Source organism: Primulina eburnea, chromosome 12 (genome assembly GCF_022965805.1).
Source record: "Primulina eburnea isolate SZY01 chromosome 12, ASM2296580v1, whole genome shotgun sequence".
Taxonomy (NCBI): Eukaryota; Viridiplantae; Streptophyta; class Magnoliopsida; order Lamiales; family Gesneriaceae; genus Primulina; species Primulina eburnea.
In genome coordinates, this window is record NC_133112.1 from 32,788,457 (window position 1) to 32,807,185 (window position 18,729).

General features: G+C 34.8%; 1 protein-coding gene across 1 annotated transcript; it reads left to right on the forward strand.

Moving 5' to 3' along the window:
* The first annotated feature begins 9,236 nt into the window (after positions 1-9,236).
* LOC140807236 (carbonic anhydrase 2-like) lies at positions 9,237-17,101 on the forward strand. The gene is made up of 10 exons (XM_073164008.1): positions 9,237-9,468; positions 9,562-9,659; positions 12,015-12,076; positions 12,652-12,795; positions 13,367-13,415; positions 13,501-13,617; positions 15,174-15,227; positions 15,462-15,547; positions 16,579-16,684; positions 16,783-17,101. Exons 2-10 carry the CDS (start codon positions 9,606-9,608, stop codon positions 16,921-16,923), a joined length of 813 nt encoding a protein of 270 aa, XP_073020109.1. The 5' UTR covers positions 9,237-9,468; positions 9,562-9,605; the 3' UTR covers positions 16,924-17,101.
* Positions 17,102-18,729: the final 1,628 nt, after the last annotated feature.

Sequence of the window (18,729 nt, forward strand, 5' to 3'; positions counted from 1 at the left end):
CTCGATTTCACTTCAAAGAGAACCAATATCTTGTTTGTTTGATGTCACTTGTTCAAAAGCCATTACTTGGTTGTCAACTGAGGATGATCTCTTGGCCACTTTACACAAGCGTATTGATTTATTTTTCTTTACTTGCAAGAATGGTTAGTGATCCTCCATCCCTAGCACAAATCCATCGAGCCAACTCTGATATTCCTTTGGCTGCTAAGAGCATCTTTGTCCCTAGGTATGTCAACTGTCTTGTCTGGCTCTAAAAACCAAACCAATGTATCTTTATATTCCTTGAGCTTTTGTTGTTATTAACTTTGCACAGACTCGAGATGATTCTCATTTTTATTCTGATTTCTGCTGTCTCTTTTTGTTTGCCATAATTTGGCATATGTCATTCTGATTTGTAACTCTGGAAAGTGGCTCGAAAGCCAAAATTTATTTGGGAAACATGTTGTTATTACCATATACATGTTGCTTGGGATTTGTTTTCATCTATTTGTATTTTGGCATTTCACATTTACGAGGGAAACTCTGCCAAAATTTTCTAAAACTAAACAAACGACAAAAAGCCTGTTTTCTTTAACATTGATGCAAACATGGCGGGTCAATACTGCTTGTTACCAATCAACTGTTAAACAACATTTTTCAAACAATAATCTCCAAATTTTCAAAATATGCCATAAGCAAACTTCACTTTTTCATCAATTTGACCAACCAACACAACAAATATTCCTCTCAAAATACATCGGATTCCATGAGAAATCATTTTATTTTTTCAAAATGCTCCATCATTATTTACAATGAACTTTAGCAAGGAGTGGCTTAAAAGCCTATTCCTCACATATTTATAGAAACTTCTTATGAGTCCATATGACAAAACTAACCAAACTGGTCATTCAGCCTACTTTGTACAATACTTCCCATCTATTCCATCTTTATGAACCACCTGTCTCCAGCTATCGATCATTCATCTGAGCCAGAGCTAAGATTACATCTTCCAACTGTAACTCTATTTCCTCACTGTTATCAAATTCATCTTCAAATATTACTTCAGTTCTGTCAATGTCCCATAATTCCTGAGATTGTACTTCATTCACCAGCTGCTGCAATGTGGCTTTCCATTCGGAAGTTGCAGCCACTTCCATCTCTTCCTTAGTGAATTTAATCATCGACCTCCTCGATAATAGGTCGGACCATGGGTCTAGGAGAGACCATGGCACTGGGTTTGAGAATTTTTTCAACTTCTTCCCTTACTTTCTTGGTGTCCATGTAGACTGCTCCTTGCTGTCCATTCACCTTGTAATCACGAATTCTGATAGGTCTGAAGGCTCCATCATAATATCTAGCCTCAACTGCGTTGGAATTAGATTGATACGGCTGCGAATCAACCTGTACCACTTCCACTTCATCCCCTTTTCACATCAACAATAACTGGTGCATGGATGATGGTACATAATGATTGGTGTGAATCCAATCCCTTCCTAACAAAGCGTGGAAACTAGCACTAGAATTTACCACGAAAAATGCTGACAACGAAGATCGGGACCATACAGTGAAGTTTGCTGGCAACACTCCCAAGGTTTTTGTAGACTCCCCGGTAAAAGCTGCCACGGAGACTTCGGTAGGAATCAAGTCTTCGACATTCTTCCACAACTTCTGAAAGATTCTGTACGACAAAATATTCACAGCAGATCCATTATCTAGCAGCACTCTAGACAACGACTTTTCATTCACATGCGCTACAATGTAGAGTGGTTTGATATGGTTAGTCATTTCATTTGTTGGTCGCTTCATCAATACTCTTTTCTCTTCATCAACAAAAACACCGACGTTTTCACTCACCATATTAAATTGAACGGATTCTGCACCATTTTGATTTCCAGTAAAGACATCAGTTTCACACGTTCTTTTGCGTTTAAACTCCTCTGGCAACATTAACGAGCCAGTGGCACACTCAAATGAAACGAGGATCTGCCCCACCTTGAAAGTAGCCTTCTTGACTAGTTCACCGTCCTCTTCTGATAACAAGTCGTCATCTTCCTCACCATAATCTTCAGTGGCTCTTCTTCTAAATTTTTTCTTCTCTTTACATGGTTCCTCTATCTTCAACCTGCGCTAAGCAGCTTTTTCCCTCAACAAACGTCGCTTTTGGGTCCGAGAAAGAGGTTTTGGAAACTTTGGATGTTCTACTCGCCTCCATACGCCGTCGGGAACTGCTCTAGGAGGAACAACAAAGTGGAACTACCTCTCATTTTTTTTATCAGTATCCTGAAAGGATGGCCTCTGTCTTGTCTTCTGAAATAACTGCCGGTCAGCTCTCCTCTCGCCATGCATCGACCAAGGATGTGGGCCCCTTCTGAGGTACTGGTTCCCTGGCCTTTTGGCCATGGACTCCCTGTCATACCTCATATTCCTCCCAGTGTAATGCAGACCGCCTCTACTGTAATAGTGGTCTTTTTCATGAACAGCTTCTGTTTTTTTCTCCTTGACCTCAAATATCATTTTTCGAGGCACCCAACACTTCTTTATGGTAAACCTTGGTTTGATGGACTTGTCCCCGTACCCGTTCCTTTTCCTCTCATTGATCAAGAAACGAAAGTCAGTACCGCCCATGTTCACATTGGCTACCGGGGGAAAAGGATCTTCATCCACTATCATTGTTTCAATTTTTTCGGGAAAGTTCAGGACTCCCTTTTTGATTCTTTCCTGCAAGACATTCTTGAACGCCCAACAAGCATTAGTATTATGGTTGAAGGAATTGTGATACTTACAGTAATCTCTTCCTTTCAACTCCTCCTTCGTGGATAGCTTGTGATCTGGGGGGAATGTTATGAACTTTTCCTTCACTAAGTGATCGAAGATTTCCTCCGTCTTTGATGCATCGAAAGTATAAGGAGTTTGCACTGGAGAAATGTTTTTCTTGGAAAGTTCTTCGCTCTTGCGCTTCAATAAAGGGACAGTGCGTGATCCGCAATTTGCTACTTTTACAAGTGCAACTTCCTCCACTTCCTGGAAATAAGAGCCCACTGTAGACTTTCTTTTATGACTCTCTTCTCGTAACAATTCCTCATACTCTGATACTTTGGCAGCAAGTTCATAAAAATCACGGAATTCCATCTCTTGGAACTTCCTTCTAAGTTCAAAATCGAGTTCTCGTTGTGCCATCTTCACGTATTCTGATTCAGGGAGGAAAACTCGGCATCTGCTTCTCACCTTCTTGAACTTACAAATGAAATCATTGGCAGATTCTCCCGGTTTTTGGACTACCCTTGAAAATTCCGCTATACTAATCTCATGTACTGTCCGGAAGAATTGTGTATGGAATTGAGGTTCCATAACGTGCCAATTCATAATAGAGTTTTGAGGTAGTGTTGCATACCATGTGAAAGCAGTACTGTTCAGGGAATTGGGGAACAAACGTAACTTGTAATTAGAAAAGTTCTCCAGATTTTCCAATTCCCCACACTGAATTGTAAACCTGGCCATATGTTCCACGCTGGATTGACCGTCTTCCCCGGAATATAACGTGAAGTCTGGAATGCGGTATCCTTTTGGATAAGGGTTGTCACGATCCACAACATCAGGATACGGTTTATGGAATTCTGGTCGGTTGATTGGCCTCACTCCTGGGCCATACAACTCTTGAATCACATCACGTACCATCTCAAAATCCAACGTTGGAGTTTGTCTTAACTGGTGAGGAGGATAGATTGCCCCCCGAGTGTTATTCCACAAACCTGGTGCTGAATATCCACGCATTCCCCCATCAACATACATCCCTGGATGTAAGTTAGGAGACGTCACAGAGAACACGTTACCAGTCATTTGTTTACTGTTGCTGCATTTTTGGAATTTCAACCCCAACTCCTCATTCCTTTTGTGCGGAGGAGTGTATCTCCCTTCTCTGGCAGATTCAAGAATTCGTGCTTCCCCCAAGCGGCGACTTTCACCTGCCTGAGAAACTCCTGATCCTTGGCCTTGATCTTTCAGTGGCTTGACGTCATTCTCTTGAAGTTTATCACTCTCTGGTACAACCACTTCGCCTTTTGCAGACTTTCTCCATTCCTTCATTTCTGCCACAAATTCCATCATGACAGTAGCGAAAGTTTGAGTCATTTCCTTGAGATCGCTGCGGATATTTTTCTCCATGGCCAACATGAAGTTCAGCGAAGACCCATCACCACCAGAAACAGCAATTCCTTCCTTCATAGTCTCTTCCTCGAACTGGTGTATGAGACTTTCAACCGTTCTTCCTTCTGCATCAGTTTCCTGAAACTCTTCTTGTGAGCGATGACCTTTCCCCAGTGATGGAGAAATTCCTTCAATCTTCTCAGTACGCTTTTGAGGCATTGTGTCCCACCGGGCGTGCTAACTTGTTTGTCACGAAAATTGCGGGCGTGCCAGGCACGTGTTCGTGCCAAATGTGAATTAATCTGACTTCGTTTACCAAGCGTTGCGAATCTCGATTCGACCGTTAGTTATAATTCCTTCGAAATGGCTCCAAACTAAACGCATAAAATGGGGAAATAAAGAAATTACACAAGAAATCCATAAACAACATCAAACTTAAATGTGTTGTTATGAAATTTGATCAACATTCTTACAAGAAAGTCGGAGGAATACATAAAAATTCAAATACTTGACTACTGGAAATCGAAATAAATGAACATAGAATTGATGGAATTCTGCAGAAATTATGCTGTAGATTTTTGTGTTGATTTTGTCGGGGTTTTTTTTTTCTGATTATCCCTTCTGCTTTTGTTACACTCCGTGGAGAAGTTTCAACCACATTCCAGGATCATTCACGTTGGGTCGTGGCTCAACTCCTCGCATCGTGCTTTTCTTGGACCAACTGCCTGCAACTCTTGTGGGCTTAGCATCTGTTGGGTTTTGGTAAATCTTGTGGGCTTAGCATCTGTTGGGCTGTTGGATTATTTTTAGACACAACACATATATTAAAATTAATCTAAACAAAAATAAAGATGAAAAATAAAGCAAAAGACAATCATATTTCAAAATGGAAAAATACTTGTTTCTTTTCTTAAATATATTTTAATGTATATAATAAGATTTACTCTCCCCATATGTAAATAAACTTATACAAGTTACATGACTAAAATCTAAAACATATAACTTACATAACTAAAATATTAATTTTACAGACCTTTTCCGCATATATGTAAAAATCAATAAGGAACTTCTTTAAACTTTCAACATTTCTAACTCATTTTAGAGTAAAAATAAAAAATTATTAACTTGGTTTGCATACTATATATATAGTCATAATAACGTTATTGATACAGTGATTATTAATTGAATAAAAAAGTGATTTTGCCTCTATTAAAGTTATTTTATATTATTACTATAAGAAATATGCATGGATATGTATTTTCTTAAATATTTTTATTGGTACCTAAATTAACTGATAAATGGTCAAAAAGATTCTTAATGAACGAGTTATTTCGAGTTCTTTTAACTAAGTATTTATGATCGAAATATAGGAACAAAATTCTAAGTTGTAAAATTCAAATTTCGATAAAAGTTTGGGTCTAAAGTGATGAAATTTATTTCGGGCGTATGAATAATGACGGGGATAAATATAGCGTGACGTTTGACAATGATAATGCATGGAAATTTATATTCCAGCAAACCTATTTTCTTTACAATATAGCAAAACAAAAAATTCAATAATTGTTGAATAAATTTTGTAAATTGAGGATATGAATGACTAGCGAATGACGCACACGCGATGCGTGCGCAAAATAATGATCATTACGTATATGAATCATGATCAACATCTTTAATAGATCGAATTAGTTCATAAAATTTTGTCATTGTTTTTAATTATTATTTAGATAACGATAACGAAACTATATTAAATATGTAATTTGTAAAGATAATATGTGAATTTTGAAATTTTGTAAACAAATTGGTGTTACAAAGTCGTACTAGTAAAGACCTCAACATTTATATATAGTATAGATATTTCTGAAACATGAGGATAATTTAGCTTTCCAAAAAGATACTTATTATTTTTTCTTTTTCTTTTGAACATAAGTAATTTGCTATTTACAATTTTTTTAAATGAATTTATATAATTAATTGTTTAGTATTGTCCACATCTTCAAATGTCAAAGGTATTTAATTTTATTATTATTATTTAATAAATTTATAACTATATTATTATTTTATATATGTAGAGAATCTATTTACATAAAGAATGAAATACAAATGATGTATTATTCGTATACAACTTTTAGCCAAAGTAGTTTTGGAATGTTGAGAAACACACCCTTAACGATCGTTCTCTTAGCTAAAGTTAAAGTTCAATTTTTTTAAACAAAAAAACTGAAATAAATTGTTTCACTACATGTAGAAAATACAAAAGAACGTGAAAACGATCGACCTTTTGGACAAGGAAGATACAAGAAACATATTAGTGCTTAAAATTTGAGATGTGATTTTTTGGACAGGACGAGATGTAAAGGGCCGGGCTATTACTCGTTCGGTTTTTGGGTTAACTTGGGTGGCGGCCCAATGTTGCAAAACATTGTTTACTAATGCGAGATATATATATATATATATATATATATATATATATATATATATATATATATATATATATATATATATATATATATATATATATATAGATAATGTCTAATAGAGCCAAAAATATTGGTCTGTTTTTGGATCTTTCAACTTTATCCTTGGTCTGTTTTTTGCTTTCTCAATTTTGCCCTCATTTGGTATCAAAATTACATTTTTGTTTTTATTTTTTTTTTAAATTTCAAAAAACATTTTTGTTTTTATTTTTTTAAATTACAACTATTCAAATAACACTTTAGTCCCTCCACAATTTGTCAAATTTCACTTTAGTCTATAAATATTTATAAAAAAAACTGTACACAAGCACCGCGTGTGTAAAGTACCTAGTATATAGAATAAAGATGTGTGATATTATATGTCTCATTCTATGTTAAAGTTTCTGACTAATGGGAAGAGTGGATATGCCTCGTTTGGGTATTTACTTGAGAAAATTTGTTACTTCCTTCTGGTAAACTACCAATTGGTTGCCGCAGGATCTACAAGATAAAATATAAATATGATGGTTTGGTGGACAGACACGAAGACTCGGCTAGTAGCTAAGGGATTTACTCAACGCAAAGATGTTGATTTCTTTGAAACCTTCTCTCCTGTTGCTGAAGTGCTACTTGCTCTGGCTGCCCGTCAACGGTTGGCAACTTATTCATTGGTATCGAGATTGCATGTCCCAATGCAATTACACATTACATCTACTCGAAGACATTGGGTTTTTAGCTTGTAAGCCGGCTGTTGTACCTAGGGAACCACAAGTTCTTACCTTTACTGATGGAGAACCACTTGTCTATATCACCTGATATTGACTCCTCATCGGACGTCTTCTTTATCTGACTTTGTCAAGGCCGGACATCATGTTCGCAGTACACAAACTTAGTCAATTTGCTTCTAACCCTCGTACTTCTCATTTGAATGTTGTACATCATATTCCAAGGTATCTCAAATCCAACCCTGGTCAAGGAATTTTTTTTTTTTTTTTTAGCGTCTTATCCTATACAAGAGCATTTCAGACGCTGATTGGGTAGCTTGTGCTGATTCTAGGAAATCAGTGACTGAATTATGTGTCTTTCTTGGAGACCCTTAATTTCATGGAAAACTAAGAATCAAGTGATGATATCCAGATGGTCAACAGAAGTTGAATACAGGGCCCTAGCTACTATATCAAGTGAAGTCTTATGGCTTACTCTGTTGGATCGATTTTATTTATGTGAGCTTCTATGTGAATAGTTATGTGTTGTGAGTTTTTTTATTAAGTTAAACTCAAATTAAAGTAATCAGTTAAAGTTTTGGCTATTGGGATTTAATGTATCTAATAGGTTGTGAGCTTTTAATGTGAACAAACATAAAAGTAATTTCTGTTTTTATTATGAGCTAAAACAGAAATACCATGAGATAATGATAGATATTATCTATATATGGATCATGTTCCACAGATCACGTGGCGTCACGTTCTCTATTCTCTTCCTCATTAAAAAATAGTTCAGAAGAAAAAACTAAAGGATTCTCTCAAAGAAAGAGCACATAGATCTGGAAGATCAAAACACGTTCTAAAGAATTTAGAATTATGGTTTCAGGCACGCTTCCGCTTAAGTTTATCGTCAAATTATTAATGATTTAGCATGATGGATTTTTTGCGATTTATGAGTTTTCCCCACATAATCAAATTCTCAAGTATTTGCATATCAACACATGATCTGCACCCAACCATCTTCTGTGACAATCACTCGGCCATTCACCTTGTTAACAATCCCATATTCCATGAACTCACTAAACACGTTGAGATAGACCAACACTTTTTTCGTGATAAAATCAAAAAGGTTTGATTAAACTTTTACCTATTCGATCACATCTTCAACTTGTCGACATGTTCACAAAGCCACTTTTCATTCTCACCTCTATCCCAATTGATGTACAAGATGTTTGTAAAGAACATATACAGTCCACCTTGAGGGGTCATTGTAGTTGAGAGTTAGAGTTAGAGTTAGAGGTTGGTATTATCAGTAGTTTGGTAGGTTAGTTCAAGAAAGTTGGTTTATCCACGTATAGATGTAAAAATATACAGAACTTATTTCATTATGTTCTTTTGCAATCTCCATTCACTCCATTCTTTTTCTGTGTAATACTCAATATTCAATTTCAAAAAAAATTAAGATAAGAATTAAGTGTTTTCGTGATTCTTTAAGCTTGAAAAATAAGGTTAAGATGGAAGATGTCACCAAAGTAGCTAATGAACAGTGTACGAGAAACAATTAATTAACAGAGCAGATAATCTAAGACATATATATTTAGTAGGATAGAAAGTCATCAAAGTCAATTCTTTTATCATACACAACGTTATTTGAATCACGAGATGAGATAATAATCAAAGCTGTCAAATGGACCGGCTCAGCCAACTCCGCAGTAGAAAAACCCCAACTCAACCCGACCCAACCCAACCTGCCACGGGTTCTGCCAAATTTTTTAAAATAAATTGCCAAATTTTTTTTAATAAAAAAATTAGTAAGATGAGCCTAACACAGTCAATATGAGTTGGTGTGTGTATCCCATCCAGATCAAGCTACGAATTAAAAACTGGTGTATATTTAATTTTATTTGGTGCACCTAAGCTACGTGTAGAATATTATATTAAGGATGTGGCTTATTAAAGCATGGAGGGAGGAGGATCATGTGTGTTTGTTCTTATCCACAAACGTGTGTATTCATTCAAACTTCTGGCCCTTGTCTACCCATAAATTATCCTATTCTATCCATACATATCCTACACAAAAACTTGCCAACTATAATTTCCTTAGTTTCTGCTAACAGAAAACCTCCGTCGTCGTTAAAGTCCGGAAGAAATGAGGCGTTCGATTCGTCGTTTACCGTGATTTCTATCAGGTAATTACTCAACATTCCCCAACTTAGGAAGTTAAGTGTATCCACCTAATCTGTGCATTTCATGCTTTATTTGGATGTTTTGGTTGAATGCAGAAGCTTATAGTTAGTTTAGTAGACAAGATTGGTGTTTGTGTGATATGGCTGGAAGATTAAGGAAATGCATGATGCTGTGTTGCACCAAGAATCCTGTGGTAATAATCTATACTGTATTATTAAGTTTGAGACAGTTAGAATAACTAATTTTAGATGACATAGTTTGTTTTAATAATTATATTAATAGTGGATAGAATTTGTTTTTTGAACATTAATTTGAAGTTCAATTCCTAATTTTTTTTATCCTCATTTAAATATACCGCAAACGAATTGTAAAAAATATTGTACAAATATGTAACGCGTGTGTCGATGCATTAATTTTTATTAAGAATTCGAATTTAATTTGTTATGGTATTAAATTCTCGGGCCACTTCTAGTTGGCCAATGTCCACAAGTTATTCATTGGGTTTCAAACATCAAGTTCTACAAGTCGCCGTCGTCCTTTTTTTTCAAGAAACAAATTTATTCTGAATAATAATGTCATTTATTTAATTTCAATAACTTAAATAACAATCATAACAATTATTTTGACTATTTAACAGCTTCTTTGTCATTTCTTACAAATTAATCAATTCATTTAATGTAGCACCCCAAAAATTCCTTTTTTTGAAACTCTTCATTTAAAAAGGTGACTTTTGTGTGGCAACACACTTTAGCACGGGTTTCTTGTCGATTCCTTTAAGTTTCATTCTTCGGATTATGCAGATCCATTGTTTACTTTTAAGATTGTCGGGTATGTGAAACTAATGGTCTTTTTAAAACATATTTTTTAAAATGGGCAAAAAAATTCTTAAGAAATGGGACGAATGTACTTGATTTTAGAAACACGTGGTTGTGAGAAAAAGGCGTTTAAATTTAAAATTAAGGGTTTTTGTATATGATAATTTGAATTTGACCGAATTAAAGATCAATTGACTCAATTTCTCAGCCTTGAAACTTTCTAAATGTCCCACTAAAAGTTTATTGCGAATAGAAACGATGTCCTAAAACATGTTAAATAGAAAATGTCGAGAAAGACTATATACTCCGTCGGATGTAACATAATTGGTGAGATACAACTATTGGATAAGTAGGTTTCACAAAAGAATAAATTTATTGTGAGACGGTCTCAAGAATCTTTATCTGTGAAACGGGTCAACCCTACTGATATTTAGAATAAAAGTAATACTCTTAGCATAAAAAGTAATACTTTTCAATAGATGACCCAAATAAGAGATCCGTCTCACAAAATACGACTCGTGAAACCGTCTTACACAAATTTTTGTCTTCACAAAAAATATATGGGACCCACACTGATCCAATAGTTGTATCGCACCTGAAGTTGGGTAGTGTCGATGCTACCTGTGGGGCAGTGCTCCAACAGGATCTGGACCGTTGATTTTAAAGAAATTGGTGGACCTCGCATATGAATTAGGTGGACCCCGCATATGTGTGGTTAAAATTGGGCTTTTGATCTTCTCATTGGACAGTGTCCCACAAGGTAGGATGAAATATTACCTGAAGTTGATCTCAGGGTGCAGCATAGCGTCGTCACCTGTGTCTCACTCCCACTAGATTGGTATCATTGATCAGGGAGGAAAACAAAATTCAATTATGATATATACCCACTAGCAGTGGCGGAGCCACAGTCCTTCCCACTCGGGTCTTAATTTGTTTTAAAAAAAATTATATATAAATATTTGTATAATTTTAGATAAATTTGATATTCGTTCGAGTAAATTAATTTAAAATTTAAAATTTTAGTCTAGATAGAGTCGTATTCATTATTAGACCACTGACAACTAGTAGTAAGGTTGGGGCCACGTTCACTTGGCTAAGGGCAAACTACCATCACAAGTTCTCTACGGACAGTTGACTTGCCTATCCGAACAACCCACAAGCCATAATGGAATATTACCTCCACAAAATCGGGAGCTTTTTAGTCCTAATCCACCGCCCCCACAAGCGGCTTTGGATATCCATTCCACACTCTTTTGTAATAAAATCTATCATTAGGGACATGCTAACCACGGTTTAGATTTTAGTTACGTTTTTCTTAACCACGATCGGATGATGCTATAAAAGCGTGGCATTAGTCCTTCCCTTTGGACACACAAATAAATCCCACAAGTCTGAAAAGCTTCTTCTGCAGGCAATCCTCCCAAGGTCTGTCTCCCCGATTCTCGGTCGGATCGATTTTGTTTGTGTTTTGTCTTTTTTTCTGATTTCATTTCGAGTTTTCGAATAAGATCAGAGCATTTTCTCTATGTTTTGAATTATCGAAATCATTTAGATTTTATTTTGGACAATTCTTGATTCATCAAATATTTGTTTGGTTGAGATTTATATGATTCCTTGGTACGACGTATTCACCATATTTGTCTGGGAATTTGGAGAATCTCGGGTAGATGGAAAGGATGGTGGAGTTTGTTGGGTTTATTTTTTGAGGTAATTTAATCATTCATTTTTTGCAGAAAGAGGAAATGGCAAAGGACACATTCGAGGAAGCCATTGCAGGCCTGCAGAAGCTTCTCAGGTATTGCCACTTTCTGCCTTATTTTCTTGGGATTTCCACCTTTCAGTTTAAGAATTTTGGGTTGATTTTTATCAAAGTAATTGCATCTTTTTTCTAGATTTTAGAGAAATAATTATAATAATAATCTCTGACTGTATACTCGAGATAAATATGATGTTTTAGAAATATTATAAATAATTAAAATTTTTGTAATTTAATTTTTTTTAAGAAGATAATATTTTCCACCGTTGACTGGACAAGCTAGATGGTCAATCATATTCTTCATTAAGTTTACAATCCCGAGGCACATGCCACCGATATCGGGTGTTTTTGGCGCAATCAACGGTACAAAAAAATTGTCCGAAAATATTATTATTTTGTTTTTGATGTTTTTAATATGGGCATGATTTATTTTTCTATGAATTTAGAAAAACGAAAAATATTTCTAAAAAATACTTTTAAATATTTGATCGAATTGGGACCCGTTTTGGGGTTAAATCTAGTTGTGAGGACTTAACATCGGGCATTCGGGCTCTACCTTTTGCTGTCCAATGCGTACCTTCTTATTTTTTTTAAAATATTTTTTTCAATTGCAGTGATAAAGTTGAGCTGGAGGGGGTGGCGGCCGCAAAGGTGAGGCAGCTGACGGCGGAGTTGGAGGGTGACGCAGCCGTGAAGCACTCTGACCCGGATGAGAGGATACGGGCCGGGTTCCATCATTTCAAGAAAGCGAAATACGAGTAAGTACATTAAATAATAATTGGATGATCAGACGTTAAAAAAATGCATAAAGTTTCGTACTTAGTGTAAAGTTGTTGGAACCTAATCCGCAGAAAGAGCAGATTCTTGGAATGTGCCCTTAAATTTAACTGGAACTAAGAATAATTGCATTATTTCAAGGACAGGATCATGAACTAAGACTGTGTGTTCATTACAAATTTAATTTAGTTTCTCGAAAAATAATTCGATCAGGTTTGATGAGTGAATTATTAATATCGAAAAAACATTATGATGGCCATAAACTATCTCGATCTTGGACTCTCTCTGATAGTTGCGGAGTTCGTTTATGGGATAAGGTCTACATAGAACCAATATTAGAATAGCCAATAATCGTGTAAACATAATTGTTTTTTTAGTTGTAGATCGATATAGTAACTTTATTTTGGGAAGGTTTTTAAAAGATAATTTAAAAAATAAAAGGACGAAATCTGTTAAATAACTTTGATTAAACTATTTTTTTAAGAAAATGACCATAATTTAGTTGTTAGTTACCACTAACACATTATGTTGTTTGCTACTCTACTTGCACAGGAGGAATCCTGAGCTGTATCGAGAACTTGCAAAAGGCCAAAGCCCCAAGGTAAAATAAAAATAAAAATAAAAAATAATAATAATAATAATAGTAAAAGTATTATGGAAAGCGACATTAATGAATGAACATGCAGTTCTTGGTATTTGCCTGCTCTGACTCCCGAGTGTGCCCTTCCCACATTCTTAACTTTCAACCCGGGGAGGCCTTTGTTGTCCGAAACATCGCTAACATGGTCCCACCATTTGATAAGGTAAGCTAAATTTATTTAGTTTGTTCTTAATATCATATCGTACAATAATCAAAAGTACAATAGTCGATGTATTTGGATAAGATAAAAATTTATGTGAGACGGTCTCACGGGTCGTATTTTGTGAGACTGATATCTTATTTGGGTCATCCATAATTTTTTTTTACTTTTTGTGCTAAGAACATTACTTTTTATTGAGAATATCGGTAGGATTGACCCGTCTCACAGATAAAAATTCGTGAGACCGTCTCACAAGAGAACTACTATTTGGATAATGAGCGGGTCTTATGTGAGATCGTTTCACGGATCTTAATCTGTGAGACGGGCCAACTATACTCATATTCATAATAAAAAATAATATTCTTCGCATAAAAAATAATATTTTTTCATAAATGTCCCAAATAAGAGATCCGTCTCATAAATATGATCCGTGAGACCGTCTCAGACAAGTTTTTGTCTTGGATAATTGGATTGGATCAACTCATAAAAATTAAATTCATTTGGTAGGTAAACATTATTTTGACTTGAACAGATATTTGTGTATCCCGTGAAAATTTGGAATATAATACGAAAACATTAAAATTTGAGATTAAGAGTGTGTTTGGTTGAGTGGATTAAATAAGGATAGATTAATAGTCAAATATTTATCGTTAAAATTTTAAGTTGTTTTAATAATCATTTTGACCCGGTTTAAGATCCAATTTTATGGATAACTATTCGATTAATAAAATTGGATCTTAAACCGGGTCAAAATGATTATTAAAACAACTTAAAATTTTAACGATAAATATTTGACTATTAATCTATCCTTATTTAATCCACTCAACTAAGTAAATATAATCAATTTTGTGAGAGAGTCATTCATAAAAAATATTAATTTTTATGCTTAAAAATATTCTTTTTATTGTAAATATGAACATAATTGACCGGTTTCATAAATAAAGATCCATGAAACCGTTTAACGAGACCTATATATATATATATATATATATATATTGAAATTAAAAGTTATGAATAATGTTAACATGTAGAATGTTTCACTGATGTTTTTTCGGGTGGACACGAAAATTTTGGTTGTACAAAAAAAGTCATGTTTAAAGATGATTTAACCTAGTATAATATATAAAAAAAAAAAAAAAAATAGACAGGGTGACCTTAATATTTTTTAAATTTTATAATTATTATCTCTGTGTCCGTACATAAGATTGAGTCGATTAACTATATGTCAAAATTGGAGGACCCTCTTGGAAATGTTGAGTAGAGAGATCAGTACTGTATTATTTACACTGGAGACATGGATTCCGTCTCCCAAATGGGAAATTTTAAGGTGTCATGCGTTGGACTCATGCAAATGAAACTGTGTAAGCAGTCAATTTCATCAGCAACTAGATCGAACTTGTCGAACGCTTTGCGAAAATGATGACATATATTCTTGTGTGTAAGAAGAACTTTTTGCAAGATACAGAACGATTATCTTCTCGTTTGAATGTGTCCTATACATACACTCTATGTCGTGTGGATAAATAATAAATGTTTATTTCGTAATTAATTAATTGCAGACGAAGTATTCTGGAATGGGAGCGGCAATTGAATATGCAGTGGTGCACCTAAAGGTGATTATACTACTCAACCTACCTACTTTCCGCTTTTGATCTGGCCAACGTTAATGTAGTAAAATGTTTAAAGTATAACAATTTGTTTTAGGAATTCTGCTGTCTTAAAACTTTTACCAACTTTATCCACAAGCTAGCACCTTTATGTATACATATTCTCTATGTTAATCTTCCTTTGCGTTTCGTTTTCCTTAACGTTAATTAATAGAGTATTGAATTCATAACCTTATTTAGGTGGAGAATATTTTAGTAATTGGCCATAGCTGTTGCGGAGGGATAAAGGGGCTTATGTCCATTCCTGATGATGGAACTACTCAAAGGTTAGGCTTTTTTCCTATAGTTATCACAATCCTTTTGTTATTTGCTTTTGGCCCTATTATGCTACATATCTTTCACTTACTTACATTTTCTCCCCCTCAATAATGTCTTTTGTCATGTAGCATTACAATGTATGTCAAATTATGCATGTCACGAATCCTTATAGATATAGATAGTGATGTTTATCCGGGTGAATCGGTTGAGCTGGGTCGAGCCAATTTACCGGATGATGATATAAGTGTTGTGTTTAGGAAAGTGAGCAAAGAAATACAACTTGTAACGAAGTTATTTCTCTGTAATATGGCTTCAACTCTAACATGAAGCCAATGAAATGAACACGTGAATGGGCTCCAGCCGGAGGAGTGTCCGACGTAGCCACTCCGAATGCTTAAGTCAGCAGGTGAAGAAGAGTAAAATGGTTGTATATGTGGTGATATAAGTGAGTGTCCGAAAGTTCAAAATTCTAGAATCTGTAAATGATAAGTATATCTGCTATTTATATGAGGAAATCTCATGATTACCTAGTTTTTAGTGTCCATCTACTAAGTATGTAAGACGGCTGTCCATACGTTGCTTCTGATGACTTCTCTGATACGTCAAACCCATGTAGTTCTGACAGTAATGATTGTCAAGCATAAGGTAGCCCATACTGATACAATCGAGTGTGGTGCGCTTCTCGACGTAGCCCAGATAGGAAGATCCCGGGAGCTTGCATGAGAGCTCGGGCTCCTGAATGCCCGAAGAGAAAATGTCTCGGGCATATCCCTGCCCGGCTGCTGAAGAAAGAACTCTGAATATTGACTCTGATTTGGTATCCATTTAATTTCTCAGGTCATTCATGACCCGAGCTCTTATTGGGATATCAGACAGATTACTAAGCGATAACACAAAAATATATTAACCAACTTAAATAATTATAGCCTGAAGTCTCGAGAACACGGAGAAGTTTATATTTCTGAAAAGTTACACATAAAATTTGAATGTTAGTTCTCGACCATTGACAAATTCACGAACATTGTGAGTCTATATGCAGTGATTTTATAGAAGAGTGGGTCGCTATTTGCAAGCACGCCAAGTCCAAAGTGAAAACAGAATGCAAAGATTTGGATGTCACTGAACAGTGCACACAGCTGGAGAAGGTAAAATCAAAGCACCATTTCATTGTTTCTGTTCTATTATCAAATTTCTATTTGAAAAAAAAATTACATTTTTCGTGTTTTCTTTGGTACCAAAACAGGAGGCGGTGAATGTATCGCTGGCAAACCTGTTAACCTACCCATATGTAAATGAAGGTGTAGTGAAGAAAACCCTTTCATTGAAGGGAGCACACTATGATTTCGTGAAAGGTTCATTTGAGTCCTGGAATCTCGAGTCTTGAGAATTAAATCTAGCTCCTGTATCCGTTTGAAGTTTGGTTATATATTTTTTTATAATGTAACGAATTAATCTTGAACTCATTATGTAAATTTGGTCAGTATAGCTATGTTTTGTGACCAGAATAATTCGAAGAAGTTTGCTTGCGCTTCTCCATATAATTGGGGGAAGTTTCTTGGTTTTGTGAAGGTGTTATTAGAGGACAGCTGTTGTGCTTCAATATAACAAGACAAAAACTTGTATGAGACGGTCTCATGGATCGTATTTTGTGAGACATATCTTTTATTTGGGTCATCCGTGAAAAAATATTACATTCGTTAGGGTTGACCCGTCTCACAGATAAAAATTCGTGAGACCGTTTCACAAGAGACATACTCCTGACACAATGTTTAGCCATATGTTCGGATGAACTGTAATTTGATTAATTAATCTAACTAGCTATTATTATTATTATTATTGTTGTTGTTGTTATTACAACTAGGGGGCGGAGGATTTTTTTTTATTTTATTTTAAGTAGATCGAACATGGGTTTTTATTTAATTTCATCAATTGTGGTAGCGACTAACTAGTTAGAAATTTAAAAGAGAATTTTCAAAATCCTGAATATTTTATAGCGACTCTGTAGATTTTGAAAATAAAGGGTAAGTTAGGATAAAAATCTACAATTTTTAAAAAATAATAAAATGGAAATCATTTCCGCATTTTAATTAAATTAACGACAACCGCCTGACCCGCCAGAATTTACGGGTTCAACAGAAGTGCGGGTGTGGGTTGGGCCCATCTCCGGCTGCCCACAACCCACAATATATATTCTCCCACAGCCCAACTTATATGTCAGTATTTTAAAATATGGAATCTTTCTTTTTACACGTAAACTTCTGTCATACGGTCTCACGAGTTAATTTTATTAGACAAATATTTATTCAATAGGTTTTTTGTGAGACGATCTCACGAATCTTTATCTGTGAGACGGGTCAACCCTACCGATATTCATAATAAAAAGTAATATTCTTAGAATAAAAAGTAATATTTTTTCATTAATTACCCAAATAAGATATTCGACCCATGAAATTGATCCATGATACCATCTCACAAGAGTTTTTGTGATATTTATTTGGTTTATCAATAAAAAAATATTATTTTTATGCAAAAAATAGTATTTCTTATTGTAAATATGAACATGGTTGATCAATCTCACGAATAAAGATACGTGAAACTGTCTCGTTATGTACCTAATTTTTTTTTAATTGCTTCTCATTTGGATTTTCCAAGGCATGTGCATTTTACTTGTACCAACACCAAAGGATCGTAAAGATTTCAGTACCAAAATTTCCCTCACTAAAATTTCATGAAATGTTTTTACCTCACACTTCCATGTTTTATTTTACAAATTATTTGATTGAACATTATTCGTCAAAGTTCAAATTTTAAGTGAGATTTTATTAATGACATTCAATCAAACACAAAGACAGAGGCCAATATTCTCAAAATATAAATATTTACATAACGTGTATGTATGTATATATATAGATTTGGATCATCTACTGCGTTGAAAATACAATATTTGATACTGTGTGCTTTTTACACGAGATGATCACATTATCATCTTGTGGACATCACATCATATGAGATAAATTTAAAAAGTTGTCAGATTAAACGAGATGATCAGGTGATCATCTCGTGTAAAAAATGCACAGTACGTGGTGCTATATATTATTTCATTATTTTATAAATGCAATCCATTTTTACTTTTTGTTGTATAAGTTGACAATAGGAACATCTTATTAATTAATCCTTATCTTCCATAAAT